We start from the raw sequence: 19,145 nt of genomic DNA, 5'->3' as shown, positions 1-19,145 counted from the left end.
ACATTCAGAAAGAGAAAATCACTCTCCAGGGGGTATTGAAGTAATAAAATGTATGCATAGGAATAGAAAGCAATTATGACTCCCATTCTAGAGTTACACTCGCTCGCTGTGTGCAAGGCTGTGCCCATTTTAGGAGCTCTGAGGACGTACAGATCTAGACAAGACGTTTTATTAATTTTTATGTGTACATAGAACTCAAGAGTTTTTCTTAAGTCTCACATCACCCTGCAAACAAACAAAAAAGCATTGAAAGTGAATTTTATTAGCTTCCTTTCCCCGTTCCATGGAAGTGTTTTACTATGGATGCTGTAGATGGGGTTTCTTGCGGGGGTGTGGGAGGGAGGGATTAAAATACTCAAATTCTTTTTATTTGTGCCAAAAAGTCCACTTAATTTCAAATTTCATTTCTGGGAGGAAAACGGGTTAAACAGGAGTTAACCCTGTGGTAACTTTTGAAAGGAAAAAAAAAGAAAAAGCTGTAATTTGCTGTTTCTGCTTGGTTTTTCCTAAACGGGCCAATTTCTCTAGTTCCGAATCTCGGCACCCACACCTCGGGTACCCCGGGGAAACGTCCTGGCACCGCCCGCCTGGCGCGGGTACCAATCACAAACGTCTGCGGGTTGACGGACGGCTGGGCGCCCCGTCAAGCCTCCGCGCTCTCATCCTGGGGCCTTGGCCATTGGTTCGGGGGGCACGGCGCAGAACCAATGGGTGCGGCCGCTCGCGCGAGTGTTTGGAGCGCGCGGGAAAGAGACCGATATAAACTGAGGCGGGAGACTGGTTTTCGGGTCCTTGTCCAGCGGAACTCCCGCGGCGGGAAGGTCGGTTCGTAGCTTTCGTCTCCTCAGGTCAGACATGGTGCGAACTAAAGCGGATAGTGTGCCAAGCACCTACAGAAAAGGTGAGGCGACGGAGCTTCGCGGCGGAGGGCAGCCTGGTGGCCGGCGGGAGATGGCCGCTGCCCGGTCCACGCGCGGACTGGGGCTGGCCCGGAGGCCGCTGCCCGGGATGGGGACGGGGAAGGGTTATCCTGCTCTACCGGATCGCCGGGCGCGCCTTTCCGAGCCTCTGGCTCCGGGGCCGTGGAGGGAACTGGGCTCTGAGAGTGGGTGGCCGAACCTTCTTGCCCCCACTTTGAGCGCCCTCCTTTGCTTCTCTTTGCAGTGGTGGCTTCTCGGGCCCCCAGGAAGGTGCTGGGTTCTTCCAACTCTGCCACTAATTCTGCATCGCCCTCATCGAGGAAAGGTAAAGACCCCGCGGGATCCTGGACGGAGAGGAACCCTCCCACAGGGCATCTGGCCTGGTACCACGGTCCAGCCTTGCGAGTGACCTGCCGGGGAATGGGTTTTCCGTGAGCCCCTTACGCCCACATTTCTTCCTTGCCTTCTGGAATACTGAGGAGGCCTTGGCCTTTTGGTGGGCAGGGATAGGGGTGGGGCGTCTTGAATCTCAGGTCTTGAGGTTAGGGACCTAGATTTGATTTGCAAAAAAATTTTTTTTTTTTTTTTACTTTTTTGGCTTAGCTTTTTTTTTTTTTTTTAAAGATTTATTTGTTTATTTGAAAGACAGAGTTACAGAAAGAAGTAGAGACAGAGAGAGAGAGAGAGATCTTCCATCCACTGGTTCACTCCCCAGATGGCCGCAACGGCCGGAGCTACGCCGATCCAAAGCCAGGAGCTTCTTCTGGGTCTCCCACGTGGGTACAGGGGCCCAAGGACTAGGGCCATCTTCCACTGTCTTTCCAGGCCATAGCAGAGAGCTGAATTAGAAGAGGAGCATCCGGGACTAGAACTGGCGCTTCAGGCCAGGGCTTTAACCAGATGCGCCACAGCGCCGGCCCCTAGCGGTTTTTTTTCTTTCTTTCTTAATATTGATAGCTGGCTTTGTGTTGTTACTTAAACGCTGCATCAGTAGATTTAGGTGCTCATCACGTCGTCTTCTTAGTGTAAATAAAAGTGTGCTTCCTCCCTCCTTCCCTCTTCTTTTTATGGGGGTGGTGCCTGTGGGTGTTGTCTGACTTTGGGGCTCCAGGTACTGCTTTTGGGAGAACAGGATGGAGCCCCAAGGGCAGTAACTTCATGCCGCTCCTGTGGAAAGGATGTGAAAATAGCCGGCCATCTGGAGCCTCTTTCTTTCAGTAGGAAGTTGAATAGGCAAGAGGGTTAATTCTGCAAGGTTCAGTTAAAAACATTGGGGAGCATTGTTGAGGACTTCGTGGGTCTTTATGTCAACTCCAGTTTCCCCCTATTCTAACCATCTTGGTAGAATGTATTCAGTCTCTTCAGATGAAAGGAAATAGTAGCCACAACTTTTTAAAGTAGATGAATTTATTGAGAACATTTTAGACCCTGTACCACTAGAATCAGTTCCATCAGGGCCACATCCCGTTGTGTGACCCACTGGCTGAATCACCATAGCCAAGTCAATAAATAGGCCCTTAATCAATTATGCGTTGAACAAATGCACTCTATAAGGCACTTTACCATCTCTATTTTTAATCCCAGTAACTGTGTGAAATTGGTAATTCCTTATTTTACAGAAGAGGAAATTTGTGTATGTGTGTGTATAAAACTTGGTAAGTGTGACAAAATTAAGTCAGCAGAGCTGGGTTTGAATTCATTGCTGCTGTGTATTTTTTAGTAGTGAATGAAAACATCCCAAAAGTCTCTTACTATTTTTTTTTTTTACTTTTTTAAAAAAGATTTATTTATTTGTTTGAAAGTCAGAGTTACACAGAGAGAAGCAGAGGCAGAGAGAGAGAGCTCTTCCATCTGCTGGTTCACTCCCCAGTTGGCTGTAACAGCTGCAGCTGCACCGATCTGAAGCCAGAAGCCCGGAGCTTCTTCTGGATCTCCCACAGGGTGCAGGGGCCCAAACACTTGGGCCATCTTCTACTGCTCTCCCAGACCATAGCAGAGAGCTGGATCAGAAGTGGAGCAGCCGGGACTGGAACGTCCAAAAGGGGTGCCAGCACGGGAGGTGGCAGCTTTACCCACTATGCCACAGCGCCAGCCCCACTATTTTTTACTTTTCCCAGGAAACTTTTTTTTTTTTTTAATTATTGGTTATTTAAGATCCAGAGAGACAAACATTTGCTGGTTCACTTCCCCAATGCCTGCAAACCAAAGCTAGGTTTCCCACGAGAGTGGCAGGGATCCACCTACTAGAGCCACCACCACTGCCTCCTAGGGTCTTTATTTTCAGGAAGCTGAAATCAGGAACTAGAGCTAGGAATCAAACCCAGGCACTTCCATATAGGACAGGGGTGTCTAAACCTCCAGGGCAACAGGACTTTCCCCTCCCCCATTTTTTATAGATCATTTGTACTTTTTTTAAAATATTTATTTTATTTATTTGAAAGACAGAGTTACATAGAGAGGTATAGACAGAGAGAGAGGTTTTCCATCCACTGGTTCACTCCCCAGATGTCTGCAATGGCCAGAGCTGTGCTGATCTGAAACTAGGAGCCAGGAGCTTCTTCCGGGTCTCCCATGTGGGTGCAGGGGCCCAAGGACTTGGGCCATCTTCTACTACTTTCCCAGGCCACAGCAGAGAGCTGGATCGGAAATGGAGCGGCCAGGACTAGAACCCGCGCCCATATGGGATGCCGGCGCTTCAGGCCAGGGTGTTAACCCGCTGCGCCACAGCGCCAGCACCCTGTCCTTTTTTCTTTTTCTTTCTTTTTTTTTTTTGACAGGTAGAGTTTTAGACAGTGAGAGAGAGACAGAGAGAAAGGTCTTCCTTCTGTTGGTTCACTCCCCAAATGGCCGCCATGGCCAGCACTGTGCCGATCCGAAGCCAGGAGCCAGGTGCTTCTTCCTGGTCTCCCATGTGGGTGCAGGGACTCAAGCACTTGGGCCATCTTCCACTGCCTTCCCGGGCTGCAGCAGAGAGCTGGACTGGAAGAGGAGCAACCGGGACTAGAACCCGGCGCCCATTAGATGCCAGTGCTGCAGGCAGAGGATTAACCAAGTGAGCCATGGCGCCGGCCCAATCATTTGTACTTTTAAAAAATTACAAATAATATAACTTCAGACAGTCCATGTGAAAACAACCTTTGTAAGTGTGGATAAATGTAGTCACAGTAATTTCCTCCTGTTGGCCTTCTGATCATTGCATTTTCTTTTTTTTTAAAGATTTATTTGAACAAACAAACAAACAAACAACAAACAAAAACGGCCGGGGCGCCGTGGCTTAACAGGCTAATCCTCCGCCTGCGGCACCGGTACACCAGGTTCTAGTCCCGGTTGGGGCACCGGATTCTATCCCGGTTGCCCCTCTTCCAGGCCAGCTCTCTGCTATGGCCTGGGAAGGCAGTGGAGGATGGCCCAAGTCATTGGGCCCTGCACCCGCATGGGAGACCAGGAGAAGCACCTGGCTCCTGGCTTCGGATCAGCGTGACGCGCCGGCCGCAGCAGCCATTGGAGGGTGAACCAACGGAAAAAAGGAAGGCCTTTCTCTCTGTCTCTCTCTCTCTCACTATCCACTCTGCCTGTCAAACAAACAAACAAACAAACAAGATTTATTTGAGAGAGAGTTACAGACAGCAGACAGAGGGAGACAGAGAGAGAGGTCTTCCATGCACTGGTTCACTCTCCAAATGGCCGCAATGGCCAGAGCTGAGCTGAGCTGATCCGAAGCCAGGAGCCAGGAGCTTCTTCTAGGTCTCCTATGTGGGTGCAGGAGCCCAAGGACCTGGGACATCGTCCACTGCTTTCCCAGGCCATAGCAGAGAGCTGGATCAGAAGAGAGGCAGCTGGGACAGGAACGGTACCCATATGGGATGCTGGCACCTCGGTTGGAGGCTTAACCTACTATGCACAGCACCGGCCGCATGATCATTACTTTATAAGGGAGTAAGAATTTTTCCATGGGGCCAGCCTTGTGGTGCAGCAGGTTAAGCTTACATTGGCATCCCATATCATAGCACTGGCTTGAGTTCCCACTGCTTTGCTTCCAATCCAGCTCCCAGAAATGCACCTGGGAAGCAGCAGACGGCCCAAGTACTTGGGTTCATGGTATCCCTCTGTGATACGAGGATGAAGTTCTTGGCTCTTGGCTTTGGCCTGGCCCAGCCTGGGCCATTGTAGCCATTTAGGGAGTGAACCAGTAAATGAAAGATCTCTCTCTCTCCCTATCTGTTGCTCTTTCAAATAAATAAATCTTCAAAAAATTTTCTTCAATTTTTCTTTCATATTACTGTTTAAAAATGCACAGGCAGCTGGCAGTGTGGCGTAGCAGATAAAAGCTGCTGTCTGCAGTATAGGAATCCCATATGGGCTCTTAAAAACAAAACAAAACAAAAAAAAAAACAGGCTGGCACTGTGTTGCAGTGGGTTAACGCCCTGGCCTGAAGTGCTGGCATCCCATATGGGTGCCGGTTCTAGTCCTGGCCGCTCCATTTCTGATCCAGCTCTCTGCTGTGGCCTGGGAAAGTAGTAGAAGATGGCCCAAGTCCTTGGGCCCCTGCACCTGTGTGGGAGACCTGGAAGAAGCTCCTGGCTCTTGGCTTTGGATCGGCACAGCTCTGGCCATTGCAGGCATCTGGGGAGTGAACCAGCAGATGGAAGACCTCTCTCTCTCTCTGCCTCTCCTCTCTCTAACTCTTTCAAATAAATAAATAAATCTTTAAAAAAAAAAACATACACAGGAGTTGGATTTCCCTTATGAATTGAGAAGAAGCCAAGTGCTTTTAAATGTAGAACCTATTTTTTTAAGGTTTTATTTTATTTATTTGGAAGGCAGAGTTACAGAGAGGCAGAGACATAGATCTTCCATCTGCTAGTTCATTCCCCATATGGCTGCTGCGGCTGGAGCTGGGCCAATCCGAAGGGGTTAGGACCTTCTGGGTCTCTCATATGGGTGCAGGGGCCCAAGTACTTAGACCATCTTCTACGGCTTTTCAGGCCGTGGCAGAGAGCTGGATCAGAAGTGGAGCAGCCAGGTCTTGAACGGGCACCCACATGGGATGCTGGCACTGCATGCTGTGGCTTTTGTCACTACACCACAGTGCTGGCCCCTGAGTGGAACCTTTTACACTGCCTCTTATATTGTGCTTTAAACGACCTTCTTAGGCAAAATTTAGATAGTTTATACTACATGATGCTACCTTATGAAAAAGTATATAAAATTTTAGCATGATGTACATAAAAAGACTTGACCAGCTCTGTGAACACATATGAAGCGTAGTTCCTAGCTGTAAAAGTTATATTGGGGCTGATATTGTGTGGTGAGTTCAGCCACTGTTGCCAGCTGCAATGCTGGCATTCCATGTCAGGGCACCAGTTATAGTTCTGGCTGCTCTGCTTCCTATCCAGCTCCCTGCTAACGTGCTGGGAAAGGCAGTGGGAAGATGGCTCACGTACTTAGGCCCTTACCGACCATGTGGGAGACCCAGATGGAGTTCCTGGCTTTGGCCTTTGGCCTGGCCCAGACCCAGCTGTTATGACCATTTAGGGAGTAAAGGAGCATACAGAAGATCTCTCTGTCTCTCCTCTCTCACTGTCACTCTGCCTTTCAGCTCAGTCTTTTTTTTTTTTTTTAAGTGTGTTACTGCTTTTTCTAAGATAACCATCAAACTGAATTTATTAACTGAATATAGCTTTATTGTGACACATTTTGTAATTCTTTAGAGTTAGCTAATATCACTTAATATCTTTGAAAATATGATGCTAAAGAAGGAATTTGTAAAAGAATTGTATTTATTTCTAATTTTATATTTAACAGCTGAAAATAAGTATGCAGGAGGGAATCCAGTTTGTGTGCGCCCAACTCCCAAATGGCAAAAAGGAATTGGAGAATTCTTCAGGCTGTCCCCTAAAGATTCTGAAAAAGAGAATCGGATTCCTGAAGAGGCTGGAACCAGTGGCCTAGGAAAGGCAAAGAGAAAGTAAGTTTTTATATTCTGGATTATAAAAGCAATATTTATCTTTTGACAATAAAGGACAAATGTGATACTGAGTAACTTTAGTTTCTCGTCAAGCCAGTAAGAAAATAATTTTTTTTAAAAAAAATTGATTTAAGAAAGGGAGAGAGATATCTTCCATCTGCTGATTCACTCCCCAAATGGCCACAACATCTGGGACTGGGTCAGGCCGCAGCCAGGAGCTGCTTCCGGGTCTCCCACGTGGGTGCAGGTCAGCCAGGAGCTGCTTCCGGGTCTCCCACATGGGTGCAGGGATCCAAGAACTTGGGCCATCTTCCACAGCTTTCCTAGGTGCATTAGCAGAGAGCTTGATCAGAAGTGGAGCAGCCAGGACTTGAACTGGTGCCGATATGGGATATCAGTGTCACTGGCAGTGGCTTAACCTGCTTTGCCACAGTGCTAGCCCCAAACCAAGAGTTTTGTGTTTAGAAATTTCTTTTTATTTTATTCAGGCATAGAGAGACAGATGGACAGGGAGTGATCTCCCATTAGCTGGTTTAGTCTCTATACACCCTCAACAGTTGGCCAGCCAAAGCCATGGGTTGGTAACTCCATCTGGATCTCTCCTGTGAGTGGCAGGAACCCAACTACTTGAGTCATCACCTACTGCCTCCTAGGGTGCTTGTTGGCAGGAAGCTGGACTGGAAGTAGAGCTGAGACTGACCGGAATGCGAGGGTCTCAAGTGGTGTTGTGCTACTATGCCAAAGACTCGCCCCCAACAGTTTTTTAAGTTTGTGCTCTTTCTTACTTTACTTCACTCCCAGATTTCAAACATCAGTAAAACATATTATTATTATTATTTAAAGATATATTTATTTTTATTTGAAAGGGAGAGTTACAGAGATGCAGAGAGAGAGGTCCTCCATCTGCTGGTTCACTCCCCAGGTGGCTACAATGGCCTGAGGCATCCTGATCCAAAGCCAGGAGCTAGGAGCCCCCTCGCAGTCTCCCATGTGGGCACGAGGGCCCAAGGATCCAGGGAATCCTCCTCAGCTCTTCCAGGCCACAGAAGAGAGCTGGATTGGAAGTGGAGCAGCTGGGACTTGAACTGGTGCCCACATGGGATGCTGGCACTTCAGGTGCTGGTTTTACCCACTATGCCACAGTGCCAGCCCCAAACACATTATTTTTACTCATTCCATTCACTCAAAGAGGATCAGTTCCTATTCAGATAATAAGTGCTACATGATTAACCATGAACTTAATGCCTTTACTCTTTAATTTTATTGTCTTTTTTTCTTTAGCCTTTTCAAAAGACAGTTTCCATGTTGGTTAATCTAGCTTGAATTCCTATAACCACCCCTTATTACCCTCAAAATGTGACTAGTTCAACTTACCTAAGAATATATAACACATCATTGTAGAAAAATTGAAGAACTACAGTGTATTTTCTTTACAACTTCTCTGTAAAAATAGTTCCAAACAAAAATAAAGTGAGGATAAAACTATTCACACATAAAGCTTGGTGTGTGAACTTTTTTTTTTTTTTTAAGTTTTATTTGAAAGACAGAGTTACACAGAGAGAGGAGAGGCAGATATATAGAGAGAGATCTTCCATCCGCTGGTTCACTTCCCAGTTGGCCTCAAAGGCTGGAGCTGTGCCGATCCGAAGCCAGGAGCCAGGAGCTTCTTCTAGGTCTCCCACGCGGGTACAGGGGCCCAAGGACTTGGGCCATCTTCTGCTGCTTTCCCAGGCCATAGCAGAGAGCTGGATGGGAAGTAGAGCAGCCAGGACTTGAACCAGTGCCCATATGGGATGCCAGCTCTTCAGGCCAGGGCCTTAACCCACTGCGCCACAGCACCGGCCCCAAGTGTGTGAACTTTTAAAGAAGCTATTAAACCATGCTTTTTAAAGCTTCTAATGACATGAAAATGCTCACAGTAAATATGAAGCAAAAAGGATACAAGGAGTGGGTGTTTGGGGTAGTGTTTAAGACATTTGTGTTCCACATTGGAATGTCTGGATTCCATTCCTGGCTCTGCTCCCAATTCCAGTGTTTTGCTCAATGTGCACCTTGGGAGACAACAGGCAATAATGACTCATTTAGTTGGGTCCCTGCCTCCCGTGTTGGAGATCACAACTGAGTTTCCTACTCCTGGCTTGGCTGGCAAACTGTTGAGAGAATTGGAGAGTGAACCAGGTGAGGGAGGGTGTCTATCTGCCTCTCAAGCAAAAGTTTAAAAATTCTGGATAAAAAAGTACAATTTTTAATGAGTAAAATATATGTATATGTTCTATATAAAGATATATCAAATATCAATAATGCCATCTCTGGGTAAAATTCTATTATTTTTTGTTTTTAAAGATTTATTTACTTATTTTGAAAGAGCTACAAGTCCAGGGAGGAGAGGGAGAGAGAAAAGTCTTCCCATCTGCTGGTTCACTCCCCAGATGGCTGCAACAGCCAGGGCTGAACCAGGCTAAATCCAGGAGCCAGGAGCTTCTTCCAGGTCTCCTGCATGGGTGGCAGGGGCCCATACTTGGGCCATCTGCTGCTTTTTCCAGGCCATTAGCAGGGAGCTGGATTGGAAGTGGAGTAGCTGGGACATGAACCAGCTCCCACATGGAATGATGATACCAAAGGTGGCTTCTTTAACTACTACGCCACAGTGCTGGCCCCTCATTTATTTTTTTTTAAAGAATTATTTTATTTATTTGAAAGAGTTACAGAGAGAGGTAGAGCCAGAGAGAGAGAGAGAGAGAGGTCTTCCATTTCACTGGTTCACTCCCCAAATGATCCCACTGGCCAGAGGTGAGCTGATCCAAAGCCAAGAGCCAGGAGCTTCTCCCACGTGGGTGCAGGGGCCCAAGAAGTTGAGCCATCTTCCACTGCTTTCTCAGGCCATAGCAGAGAGCTGGATTGGAAGAGGAGCAGCCGGGACTCAAACCAGCACCCATATGGGATGCCGGCACTGCAGGCTGAGGCTTTAACCCACTGTGCCACAGCGCCAGCCCCGCCCCCCCCCCATTTTTAATTTATTTTATTTGAAAGAAAGAGTGACAGATTGAGGGAGACAAAGAGATCCCCTATCACCTGGTTCACTCCCCAAATGGCTGCAATAGCTGGGGCTGGTCCAGGCTGAAGCCAGGATTCTGGAACTCCATCCATGTCTCTCACGTGGGTGGCAGGGGCCTACTGTTTGCCCAGGAATATTAGTACTTGAATCAGAAGTGGAGCAGCCAGGACAGAAATAGGTGCTCTGATAATAGCATGCCAAAATTGCAAGCATTAGCCTAACGTGCCGGCCCCATTTCTTTTCATTCTTTGTGGTACCAACTTTTATTTTTTACTTTTTTAAATATTTATTTACTTATTTGAAAGTCAGAGTTACACAAAGAGAGGAGAGGCAGAGAGAGAGAGAAAGGTCTTCCACCTGCTGGTTCACTCCCCAATTGACCGCAATGGCTGGAGTTGTGCCGATCCAAAGTCAGGAGACAGGAGCTTCTTCTGGGTCTCCCATGCGGGAGCAGGGGCCATCTTCCACTGCCTTCCCAGGCCATAGCAGAGAGCTGGATTAGAAGCGGAGCAGCCGGGTGTTGAACCGGCATCCACATGGGATGCCAGTGCTTCAGGCCAGGGCATTAACCCGCTGTGCCACAGCACCAGCCCTAATTTTTAAATATTTATTTATTTAAGAGGCAGAGTTACAGACAGCAAGGGAGAGACAGAGAAAAGTCTTCCATCTGCTGGTTCACTCCCCAAATGACTGCAACAGCTGGAGTTGGCCAATCCGAAGCCAGGAGCCAGGAGTTTCTTCAGGGTCTCCCATGCAGGTGCAGGGCCCCAACACTTGGGCCATCCTCCACAGCTATCCCAGCCATTAGCAGAGAGCTGCATCAGAAGAGGAGCAGCCAAGATATGAACCAGTGCTCATATGGGATGCTGGCCCTTTCAGGTAGAGGTTTAACCACAGAGCACTGGCTCCAAGCATTACTTTTTTTTTTTTTACAGGCAGAGTGGACAGTGAGAGAGAGAGACAGAGAAAAAGGTCTTCCTTTTGCCGTTGGTTCACCCTCCAATGGCCACCGCGCACCGCGCTGATCCAAAGCCAGGAGCCAGGTGCTTCTCCTGGTCTCCCATGCGGGTGCAGGGCCCAAGCACTTGGGCCATCCTCCACTGCACTCCCGGGCCACAGCAGAGAGCTGGCCTGGAAGAAGGGCAACTGGGACAGAATCCGGCGCCCCAACCGGGACTAGAACCCGGTGTACCAGCGCCGCAGGCGGAGGATTAGCCTATTGAGCCATGGCGCTGGCCCAAGCATTACTTTTAAGAATCAGGAAAAAATTGTGGTGCTTGGAAAAAAAAATGTTTGAAACCTACATTTTCATAGATTTGTAAGTAATGGAGCCCAGACTCTCTATACAACTTTTCAAATTTCGAAAACAAATTATTTGGTTATTGGAGGGGATGCCACATCCATTGTTGCCCCTTGAATATAAGACCTGGCTTGCTACCTCTCCTCCATCAGCAAGAAGCCTGCCATCCTCAGGATATCAAGCTGGACACAGCACACTGACCCACATGGGTAAGGGTTGGTGGCCAGGATCAGTTTGGGGCTCTTTCCGCACTGCCACTATTTATGGATTCATTCATTTGTTCCTCTAACCAGCACAGAAAGTGCTACCTATTATGAAACCACCACAACAAGCCCCCTAACAGCAGCCTAAAGTCTACAGCCAGCCTCCATATGTTTTTTTTTTTTCCAAAGATTTATTTTATTTTATTTGAAAGGCAGAGTTACAGAGAGGCAGAGGCAGAGAGACAGGGAGAGAGAGGTCTTCCATCACTAGTTCACTCCCCAGATAGCTGCAGCGGCCAGAGCTGCTCTGATCCGAAGCCAGGAGCCAGGAGCTTCTTCTGGTCTCCCATGCGGGTTCAGGGGCCCAAGGACTTGGGCCATCTTCCACTGCCTTCCCAGGCCATAGTAGAGAGCTGGATCAGAAGAGGAGCAGCTGGGATTCAAACTGGCACCCATATGGGATGTTGGCACTGCAGGCGGCGGCTTTACCCACTCTGCCACAGAGTTGGCCCCTCCATATGATCTTGTTTGTCCTACATCTGTATGGCTAAGAATCTCTGGCCAGGGCCAGCATTGTGGTGTAGTGGGTAAACCTGCCACCTGGAATGCTTGCATGCCATATGGGCATTGATTCATTTACTGGCTGCTCCATTTCTGATCCAGCTCCTTGCTAATGCCTGGGAAAGCAGTGGAGGATGGCCCAAGTGTGTGGGCGGGCCCCTGCCACCTATGTGGAAGACCTGTTAGAAGCTCCTGGCTCCTGGCTCCAGTATGGCCCAGCCATGGCTGTTGAGGCCATCTGGGGAGTGAACCAACAGATGGAAGATTCTCTTTCTCTGTCTTTCCCTCTCTCTCTATAACTCTGACTTTCAAATAAATAAATCTTTAAAAAGAAACAAACAAAAAGAATCACAGGCCGAAAAACAACTATAGTTCTTCAACACACAGTCCAGACCCAATCCAAATGGCACCTAGAAGTCTAGTGCAGCAAAGAAGAAAACTCAAGTCTTATCAAATTTACTAATTCTCCTTATTTTATTAACACAGAAGTCTTGACAGTCTCAAACTGAATTAGCTTGAAAACAGCATCTGAAGGATGCCATTTTTTTTTTTTAAGATTTATTTGTTTATTTGAAAGGCAGAGTTACAGAGAGGCTGAGGCAGAGAGAGAGAGATCTTCCATCTGCTGGTTCACTTTCCAAATGGCCAAGACGGCTGGTGCTGAGCCAATCTGAGGCCAGGAGCTTTTTCCAGGTCACCCACATGGGTGCAGGGGTCTACCTCTTCCACTGCTTTCCCAGGCGCATTAGCAGAGAGCTGGTTCAGAAATGGAAGAGCTGGGACTTGAACCAGCACCTGTATGGGATGGCAGTGCTGCAGGTGGCAGCTTTACCTGCTACCCCACAATGTTGACCCCTGAATGCCAATATTAAATATCCTGGAGTTTCACATATAAAACGTGAGAAAGACAACATCAAAAAAATTAGTTAATTATTTTATTAAATGTTGCTTTAAATTAAACTCTAACTTGAAAATAGTAATTTCACCTTGATCTAGAGAAAAAGAATTACCTGTGGAATGGACATTCAATTTTCATTTTGGGTCATTAAATCTAGAAAGTTGTAGAATGATTAGGTAATATAAAATGCAATCATGACTTTATTCTTATGTACATTAGAAGGAACCACTCGGTGTTTCTGTAATTCCTTTGTGTATTGTATCAGCAGTCTCAATTTAATACTGATATACTCTGGTATTTCATTGTTAAGCTTTTACTGTTCTCTTGGAAACTTAACTCCTTGCTCTGGTGCTTTGGATTTGACATTGCTTTTGATTTTATATGTAGTAATTGACATGTGCTGGGGCAATGATTGACTGGAATCTAGTTCAAGTCCAAGCATGAGTAATTCCTACATATATGCATAAAAGTGAAATAAGGCATTTCTCATCACACATTTCCATCCAATAAGAGAAGTCATTTACTACCATACTTAGCTTGACTCATGAGATTACACATGCACTTACTTCAACTAATCTTAAAACACTGCTTTCTATTTCTGCATATGTTGGGTAATTCTTAAAATTCAGTTAATCTGTTTTGAAGACGTATTTGATAAATCTTGAAATTAAGAAGTAAATGAAAAGTAGACAAAAATAACATAAATCAGGTATTTGGAAGGTGAGTATTTAAAACTCACCTGCATTAAATTCATAACTCTACTCTTCGTTTAAAAGCAAACAAAAAAGTTGTCAATCAGAATAGCTACATTTGAAACACTTTTTCTCTCAGTCAGTATTTTTAAGATAGGTAGAACCTAGTCCTAAGCCCAAATGGTCTTGATTTTGGAAAGTAAAACTTTTACAACTGCCTTTATGTACAGAAACCTTATTTTAAAGAAGCTTTTATTTATTTTCTTTTTTTCTTCTTATTTTATTTTATTTTTTGACAGGCAGAGTTAGTGAGAGAGAGAGAGACAGAGAGAAAGGTCTTCCTTTTTCCGTTGGTTCACCCTTCCCCCAAGTGGCCGCTACGGCCAGCGCGTTGAGGCTGGCACACCGCGCCAATCCGAAGCCAGGAGCCAGGTGCTTCCTCCTGGTCTCCCATGAAGGTGCAGAGCCCAAGGACTTGGGCCATCCTCCACTGCACTCCCAGGCCACAGCAGAGAGCTGGACTGGAAGAGGAGCAACCGGGACAGAACCGGTGCCCCAACCAGGACTAGAACCTGGGGGTGCCAGCGCCGCAGGTGGAGGATTAGCCCAGTGAGCCACGGCAGCAGCCACTTTTATTTATTTTCGTCTACTTGAGAAAGGCAGAGCAACAGGGGGTAGGAGGATCTGGGGCAGGTGTGTGGCACAGCAGTTTAAGCTGCCACTTGTGAGGCCTGATTCCATATTAGAATCCTGGTTTTATTTTTTTTAAAGATTTATTTATTTATTTGAAAGTCAGAGTTACGCAGAGAGAGAGAGAGAGAGAGAGAGAGAGAGAGAGGTCTTCCATCCGATGGTTCACTCCCCAGATGGTCGCAACGGCCGGAGCTGTGCCAATCTGAAGCCAGGAGCCAGGAGCTTCTTCCAGGTCTCCCATGTGGGTGCAGGAGCCCAAGGACTTGGGCCATCGTCTACTGCTTTCCCAGGCCATAGCAGAGAACCAGATCAGAAGTGGAGCAGCCGGGTCTCGAACCAGCACCCATATGGGATGCCAGCACTTCAGGCCAGGGCGTTAACCCACTGTGCCACGGCACCGGCCCCAGAGTCCTGGTTTACGTCCTAGCTACATGACTTTGTTTTTTTTTTTTTAATATTTATTTATTCATATGAAAGGTAGAGTTATAGAGAGGCAGAGAGAGAGAGAGAGAGAGGAACTCAAGTACTTGATACATCCTCTGCTGCTAACTGTGCAACAGCAGGGAGTTGGAGGACCACAATGCCCCATCCCATTAGGGGAGTCTTCAAAATGTTCATGGAAAATGAGTGTTATGAAAAAATTATACATGGATTTCAAAATATTTTTATCTCAAAATAAACTTGCTTTATACTCCATTTTCCATTTTTTTTTTTTTTTTTTTTTTGCGAGGCAGAGAGAGTGATAGCTTCCGTTTGCTAGTTCATTCCTCAAATGCCCATAATCACTATGACAGACCCAGAAGCTGGATACTCAATTCATGTCTCCCACATGGGTAGCAGGGACCCAACTACTTGAGACATCACCTGCTGCCTCCCAGGGTCTGCATTGGCAGAAAGCGAAATTGGGAAGTAGAGCTGGGAAGTGAACCAAGGCATCGTGATAGAGGACGTGGTGTCCTAACCAGCATTTTAACTGCTAGGCCAAATGCCCTCCCCTCACAAACTTTTTGCAATATGCTTGTATGTATAGGCTCATAAAGAACTTTAATCCATGATATAATAAAATCTGTAACATTAAATTACATGATAGAGTTTTAATTTATTTTAAGGTCTTTTTATTAGATTTGCCTTTTTTTTAAGAGAGTGCAGTTATCCCTGTTTTGAAATAGTAAGTGTGTTTATCAGAAAGACTTATGCCATAAACTCCTTAATTTATATTCTGGAACATGATTACTACACCTATGGCCTTGTTTTCCTTCCTTTTGAATAAACTTCCATCAGTAGCATAGGGGAGAATCAGAATCAAGAAAGACTGTCTCCTTAAATATTGATCAGATTTCTGATGCCTAAAGTAAATCAAGTCCTTGTGAAAATGGAAGTTTAAGGGTCAGCGCTGTGGCATAGTGAGTAAAGCCGCCGCCTGCAGTGCCGGCATCCCATATGGGCGCCAGTTTGAGTCCTGGCTACTCCTCTTCTAATCTAGCTCTCTGCTATGGCCTGGGAAAGCAGTATAAGAGGGTATGAGTCCTTGGGCCCCTGCATCTGCATGGAGGACCCAGAAGCTCCCTGGCTCCTGGCTCCTGGCTTCAGATTGGCACAGCTTCAGCTATTGCAGCCAACTGGGGAGTGAACCAGTGGATGGAAGACTCTCTCTCTCTGCCTCTCCTTCTCTCTCTGTGTAACTCTGACTTTCAAGTAAATAAATAAATAAATATTTTTTAAAAAGGAAGTTTAGGTCACTATAGTGTTAATTTGTTAAATTGATTTAATTTTCAGAAAAATACAAGGAAGATCTCTCTGTAATAGCACATGAGTCAATAATAATTTTAAACCAAATCTGAACACCTTTGTTTTAGCTTCCATCTTTCTTACTTAGGTCTATGACCATTCAGTCTACTGATCTAATTTGAAACTAAATATTTTAGATTTCACAAATCTGTCAGCTTTATGATTAAGTTCTTAATTGACCTTTTCCCTATAAAAACTGTAAGAAGTACAAAATAGCTTTGGGATAATGTAAATTGTTTTTCAAAGGCTACAACTACCAGGGCAGGCGTTGTTGGTTAAATTGCTGCTCGGGACAACCAGCATCACTTATCAGAGTGCCTGGGATAGAATCCTCTCTTTGCCTTTAGGTCCAGCTTTCTGCTAATATGCCTAGGAGGCAGATGATGGCTCAAGTACTTGAGTCTGTCTCCCACGTGGGAGACCCCGATGTAGTTCCCAGCTCCTGGCTTTGGCCTGGCCCAGCCCTGGTTGTTGCAAGCATTTGGGGAGTGAACCAGGAGATGGATGATCTCCCTCCTGCCCTCCCTCCCTCCATTGCTTTGCCTTTCAAATAAATAAAAATTAATAAGCATTAAAAAGAGTTATAACTACAATAGCAAAAATAATTTTGGAGTTTTTCTAACTAGGTAATACATTCATATGGTTCAGAAGGGTTTACCATCAAATAGGACAACTTGCTGTATGTTTTCTCTCTTCAAATGGATTAATTATTTGCAAGGTTCTTGTTGGAGGATTAAATGCTATTTATCAATCAACTTAACATGTTGAAAGAAGATGCTATAGAAATAGATGTTTCCTCTTTAAGAAAAAATGGCAACATATTATCAAGGAGAAACACTGATGCAGCAAATCAATAGGCAAAATAGTTAGAAAGTTGTGTTGCTCTAGTACTTGAAATTTGTAGGCGTTTACTAATTAATGGTGTTTAATTTTCTTGCATTTCTATTCACTTGACCAGACTCATTGCACTATTAATGTTCCTGAATTATGTATAAATTTGTAATTATTTCTTTTTTTTAAGATTTATTATATTTGCCCCCTTCCAGGCCAGCTCTCTGCTACGGCCCGGGAAGGCAGTGGAGGATGGCCCAAGTGCTTGGGTCCCTGCACCCGCATGGGAGACCAGGAGAAGCACCTGGCTCCTGGCTTCGGATCAGTGAGGTGCGCCGGCCGCAGCGGCCATTGGAGGGTGAACCAACGGCAAAAAGGAAGACCTTTCTCTCTGTCTCTCTCTATCTCACTATCCACTCTGCCTGTCAAAAAAAAAAATTATTATATTTATTTGAAAGACAGAGTTACAGAGAGAGGTACAGACAGAGAGAGGTCTTCCATCTGCTGGTTCACTCCCCAGATGGCCACAATGGCCAGAGCTGCGCCGATCTGAAGAATGGAACCAGGAGCTTTCCCTGGGTCTCCTATGTGAGTGCAGGGCCCAAGGGCTTGGGCCATCTTCCACTGCCTTCCCAGGCCATAGCAGAGAGCTGGATCAGAAGAGGAACAGCCGGGATTAGAACCGGCACCCACATGGGATGCGGGCACTTCAGGCTAGGGCTTTAACCTGTTGTGCCACAGCACCAGCCCTTGTAATTATTTCTTTTTGTTTCTTTTTCAAAGATTTATTTATTTATTTGAAAGTCAGCATTACAGAGAGAGAAGGAAAGACAGAGAGAGATCTTTCATCCACTGGTTCACTCCCCAGATGGTTGCAATGGCCAGGGCTGGGCCAGGCTGAAGCCAGGAGCCAGGAGCTTCTTCTAGGTCTCCCACATGGATAGCAGGGACCCAAGAGTTGGGCCATTTTCTGCTGCTTTCCCCAGGCCATTAGCAGGGAGCTGGACGGGAAGTGGGGCGGTCAGGACATGAACTGTTGCCCATATGGGATGCTGGTGTTGCAGGCAATGGCTGTACCCGCTATGCCACAATGCTGGCCCCATTATTTAAACAATTGTTTTTTTAAACAATTGAGGCTTGAGTGACTATTGAAGTTCTTTATTCTTTCCACAGACCACGTCCTTTGCAACCCGATGACACAGATGACGAAAACGAATAGAACTTCCTTATTCATCTTTGAATAATGTCTCCGGTTTATTCTGGTATTCTAGGGTGTAAATTTGCATAGATGTTTTTGTTCCAATTATCTTTGTTGAATAAGCATTTAATTTAAAAAATGAGGCTAAAATTTAGTTGTTCAAAAGCAAATAGTTCTGAAATTGGAGAATCTGTAAGGTTATCTTAGCTTAATAGTCAATAGAATGCAGTATTTTGTTCCTCCTGTTATTAAGCTTATTGTTTTTAAAAAAATCAAATCATTGCACAATGTTCAAATTACTAATCTGCTATATTTGAGATTTGCTTAGATCTTTGTACCGAGCCATTTTTATTGCCATTTGATTACTGGGATGGTGCCATATCTTATTCCTTTTATTTGCTTAAAAAGTGGAGTTAGATTTTTGCACATTTAAAAAAATTCAGTATTAATTAAACCTGATCTCTACCTTTTTTCAGAAAGGATGCCAAAGATGCAATGTTGAAAAATTTGGATGGATATCTTCTCCCTAGAAAAATTTAAGGACAGTCTGTTTTTGACAGTTTAAACGGTTGGTCATCAAAGCTCTTATTACAATATCAAGATAAAATACTAGACTAGAATCAGGAGGAAGATTCCACAGATTGCACTAATAGGGAGGAATTCTTGCAGTACATACATTTTACTCAATATCATAAAATGATATACTTTAGGCCTATACTTTTAAAGTTGGAAATTAATAAAACATGAAAAGCAAATCATTCCATACCCAGAATTTTGTATCTCTAAAGTCCTTCAGAAATACTGTTTTTCAAGATAACCAGTCATATAATTGAAGAGGTGGGTATAATATTACTTGGTAACTGATATTCTTGCTTCCTCATCACATATTCTGCTTCCTGACAGTCTGTTGTCAAAACTAATTGTGTTTTAACAGGCATGTTTTTCCTGAAATTTGTTTAATAAATAATGCTTACTTCCAGAATACTATTCATTTGTGTGCTTCCTAAGATTATGTCCTACCAGATGTTTCTTTTTTT

General features: G+C 45.3%; 1 protein-coding gene across 1 annotated transcript; it reads left to right on the top strand.

Moving 5' to 3' along the window:
• Nucleotides 1-738: 738 nt before the first annotated feature.
• On the top strand, nucleotides 739-19,089 carry PCLAF (PCNA clamp associated factor). The gene is made up of 4 exons (XM_062204799.1): nucleotides 739-901; nucleotides 1,165-1,245; nucleotides 6,727-6,889; nucleotides 18,084-19,089. The coding sequence occupies exons 1-4, from the start codon at nucleotides 856-858 to the stop codon at nucleotides 18,127-18,129; spliced, it is 336 nt and encodes a 111-aa protein (XP_062060783.1). The 5' UTR covers nucleotides 739-855; the 3' UTR covers nucleotides 18,130-19,089.
• The last annotated feature ends 56 nt before the right edge of the window (nucleotides 19,090-19,145 follow it).

This window comes from Lepus europaeus, chromosome 11 (genome assembly GCF_033115175.1).
Source record: "Lepus europaeus isolate LE1 chromosome 11, mLepTim1.pri, whole genome shotgun sequence".
NCBI lineage: Eukaryota > Metazoa > Chordata > Mammalia > Lagomorpha > Leporidae > Lepus > Lepus europaeus.
The sequence above is the reverse complement of the archived record's forward strand: the minus strand, read 5'-3'. Positions and strand labels throughout refer to the sequence as shown.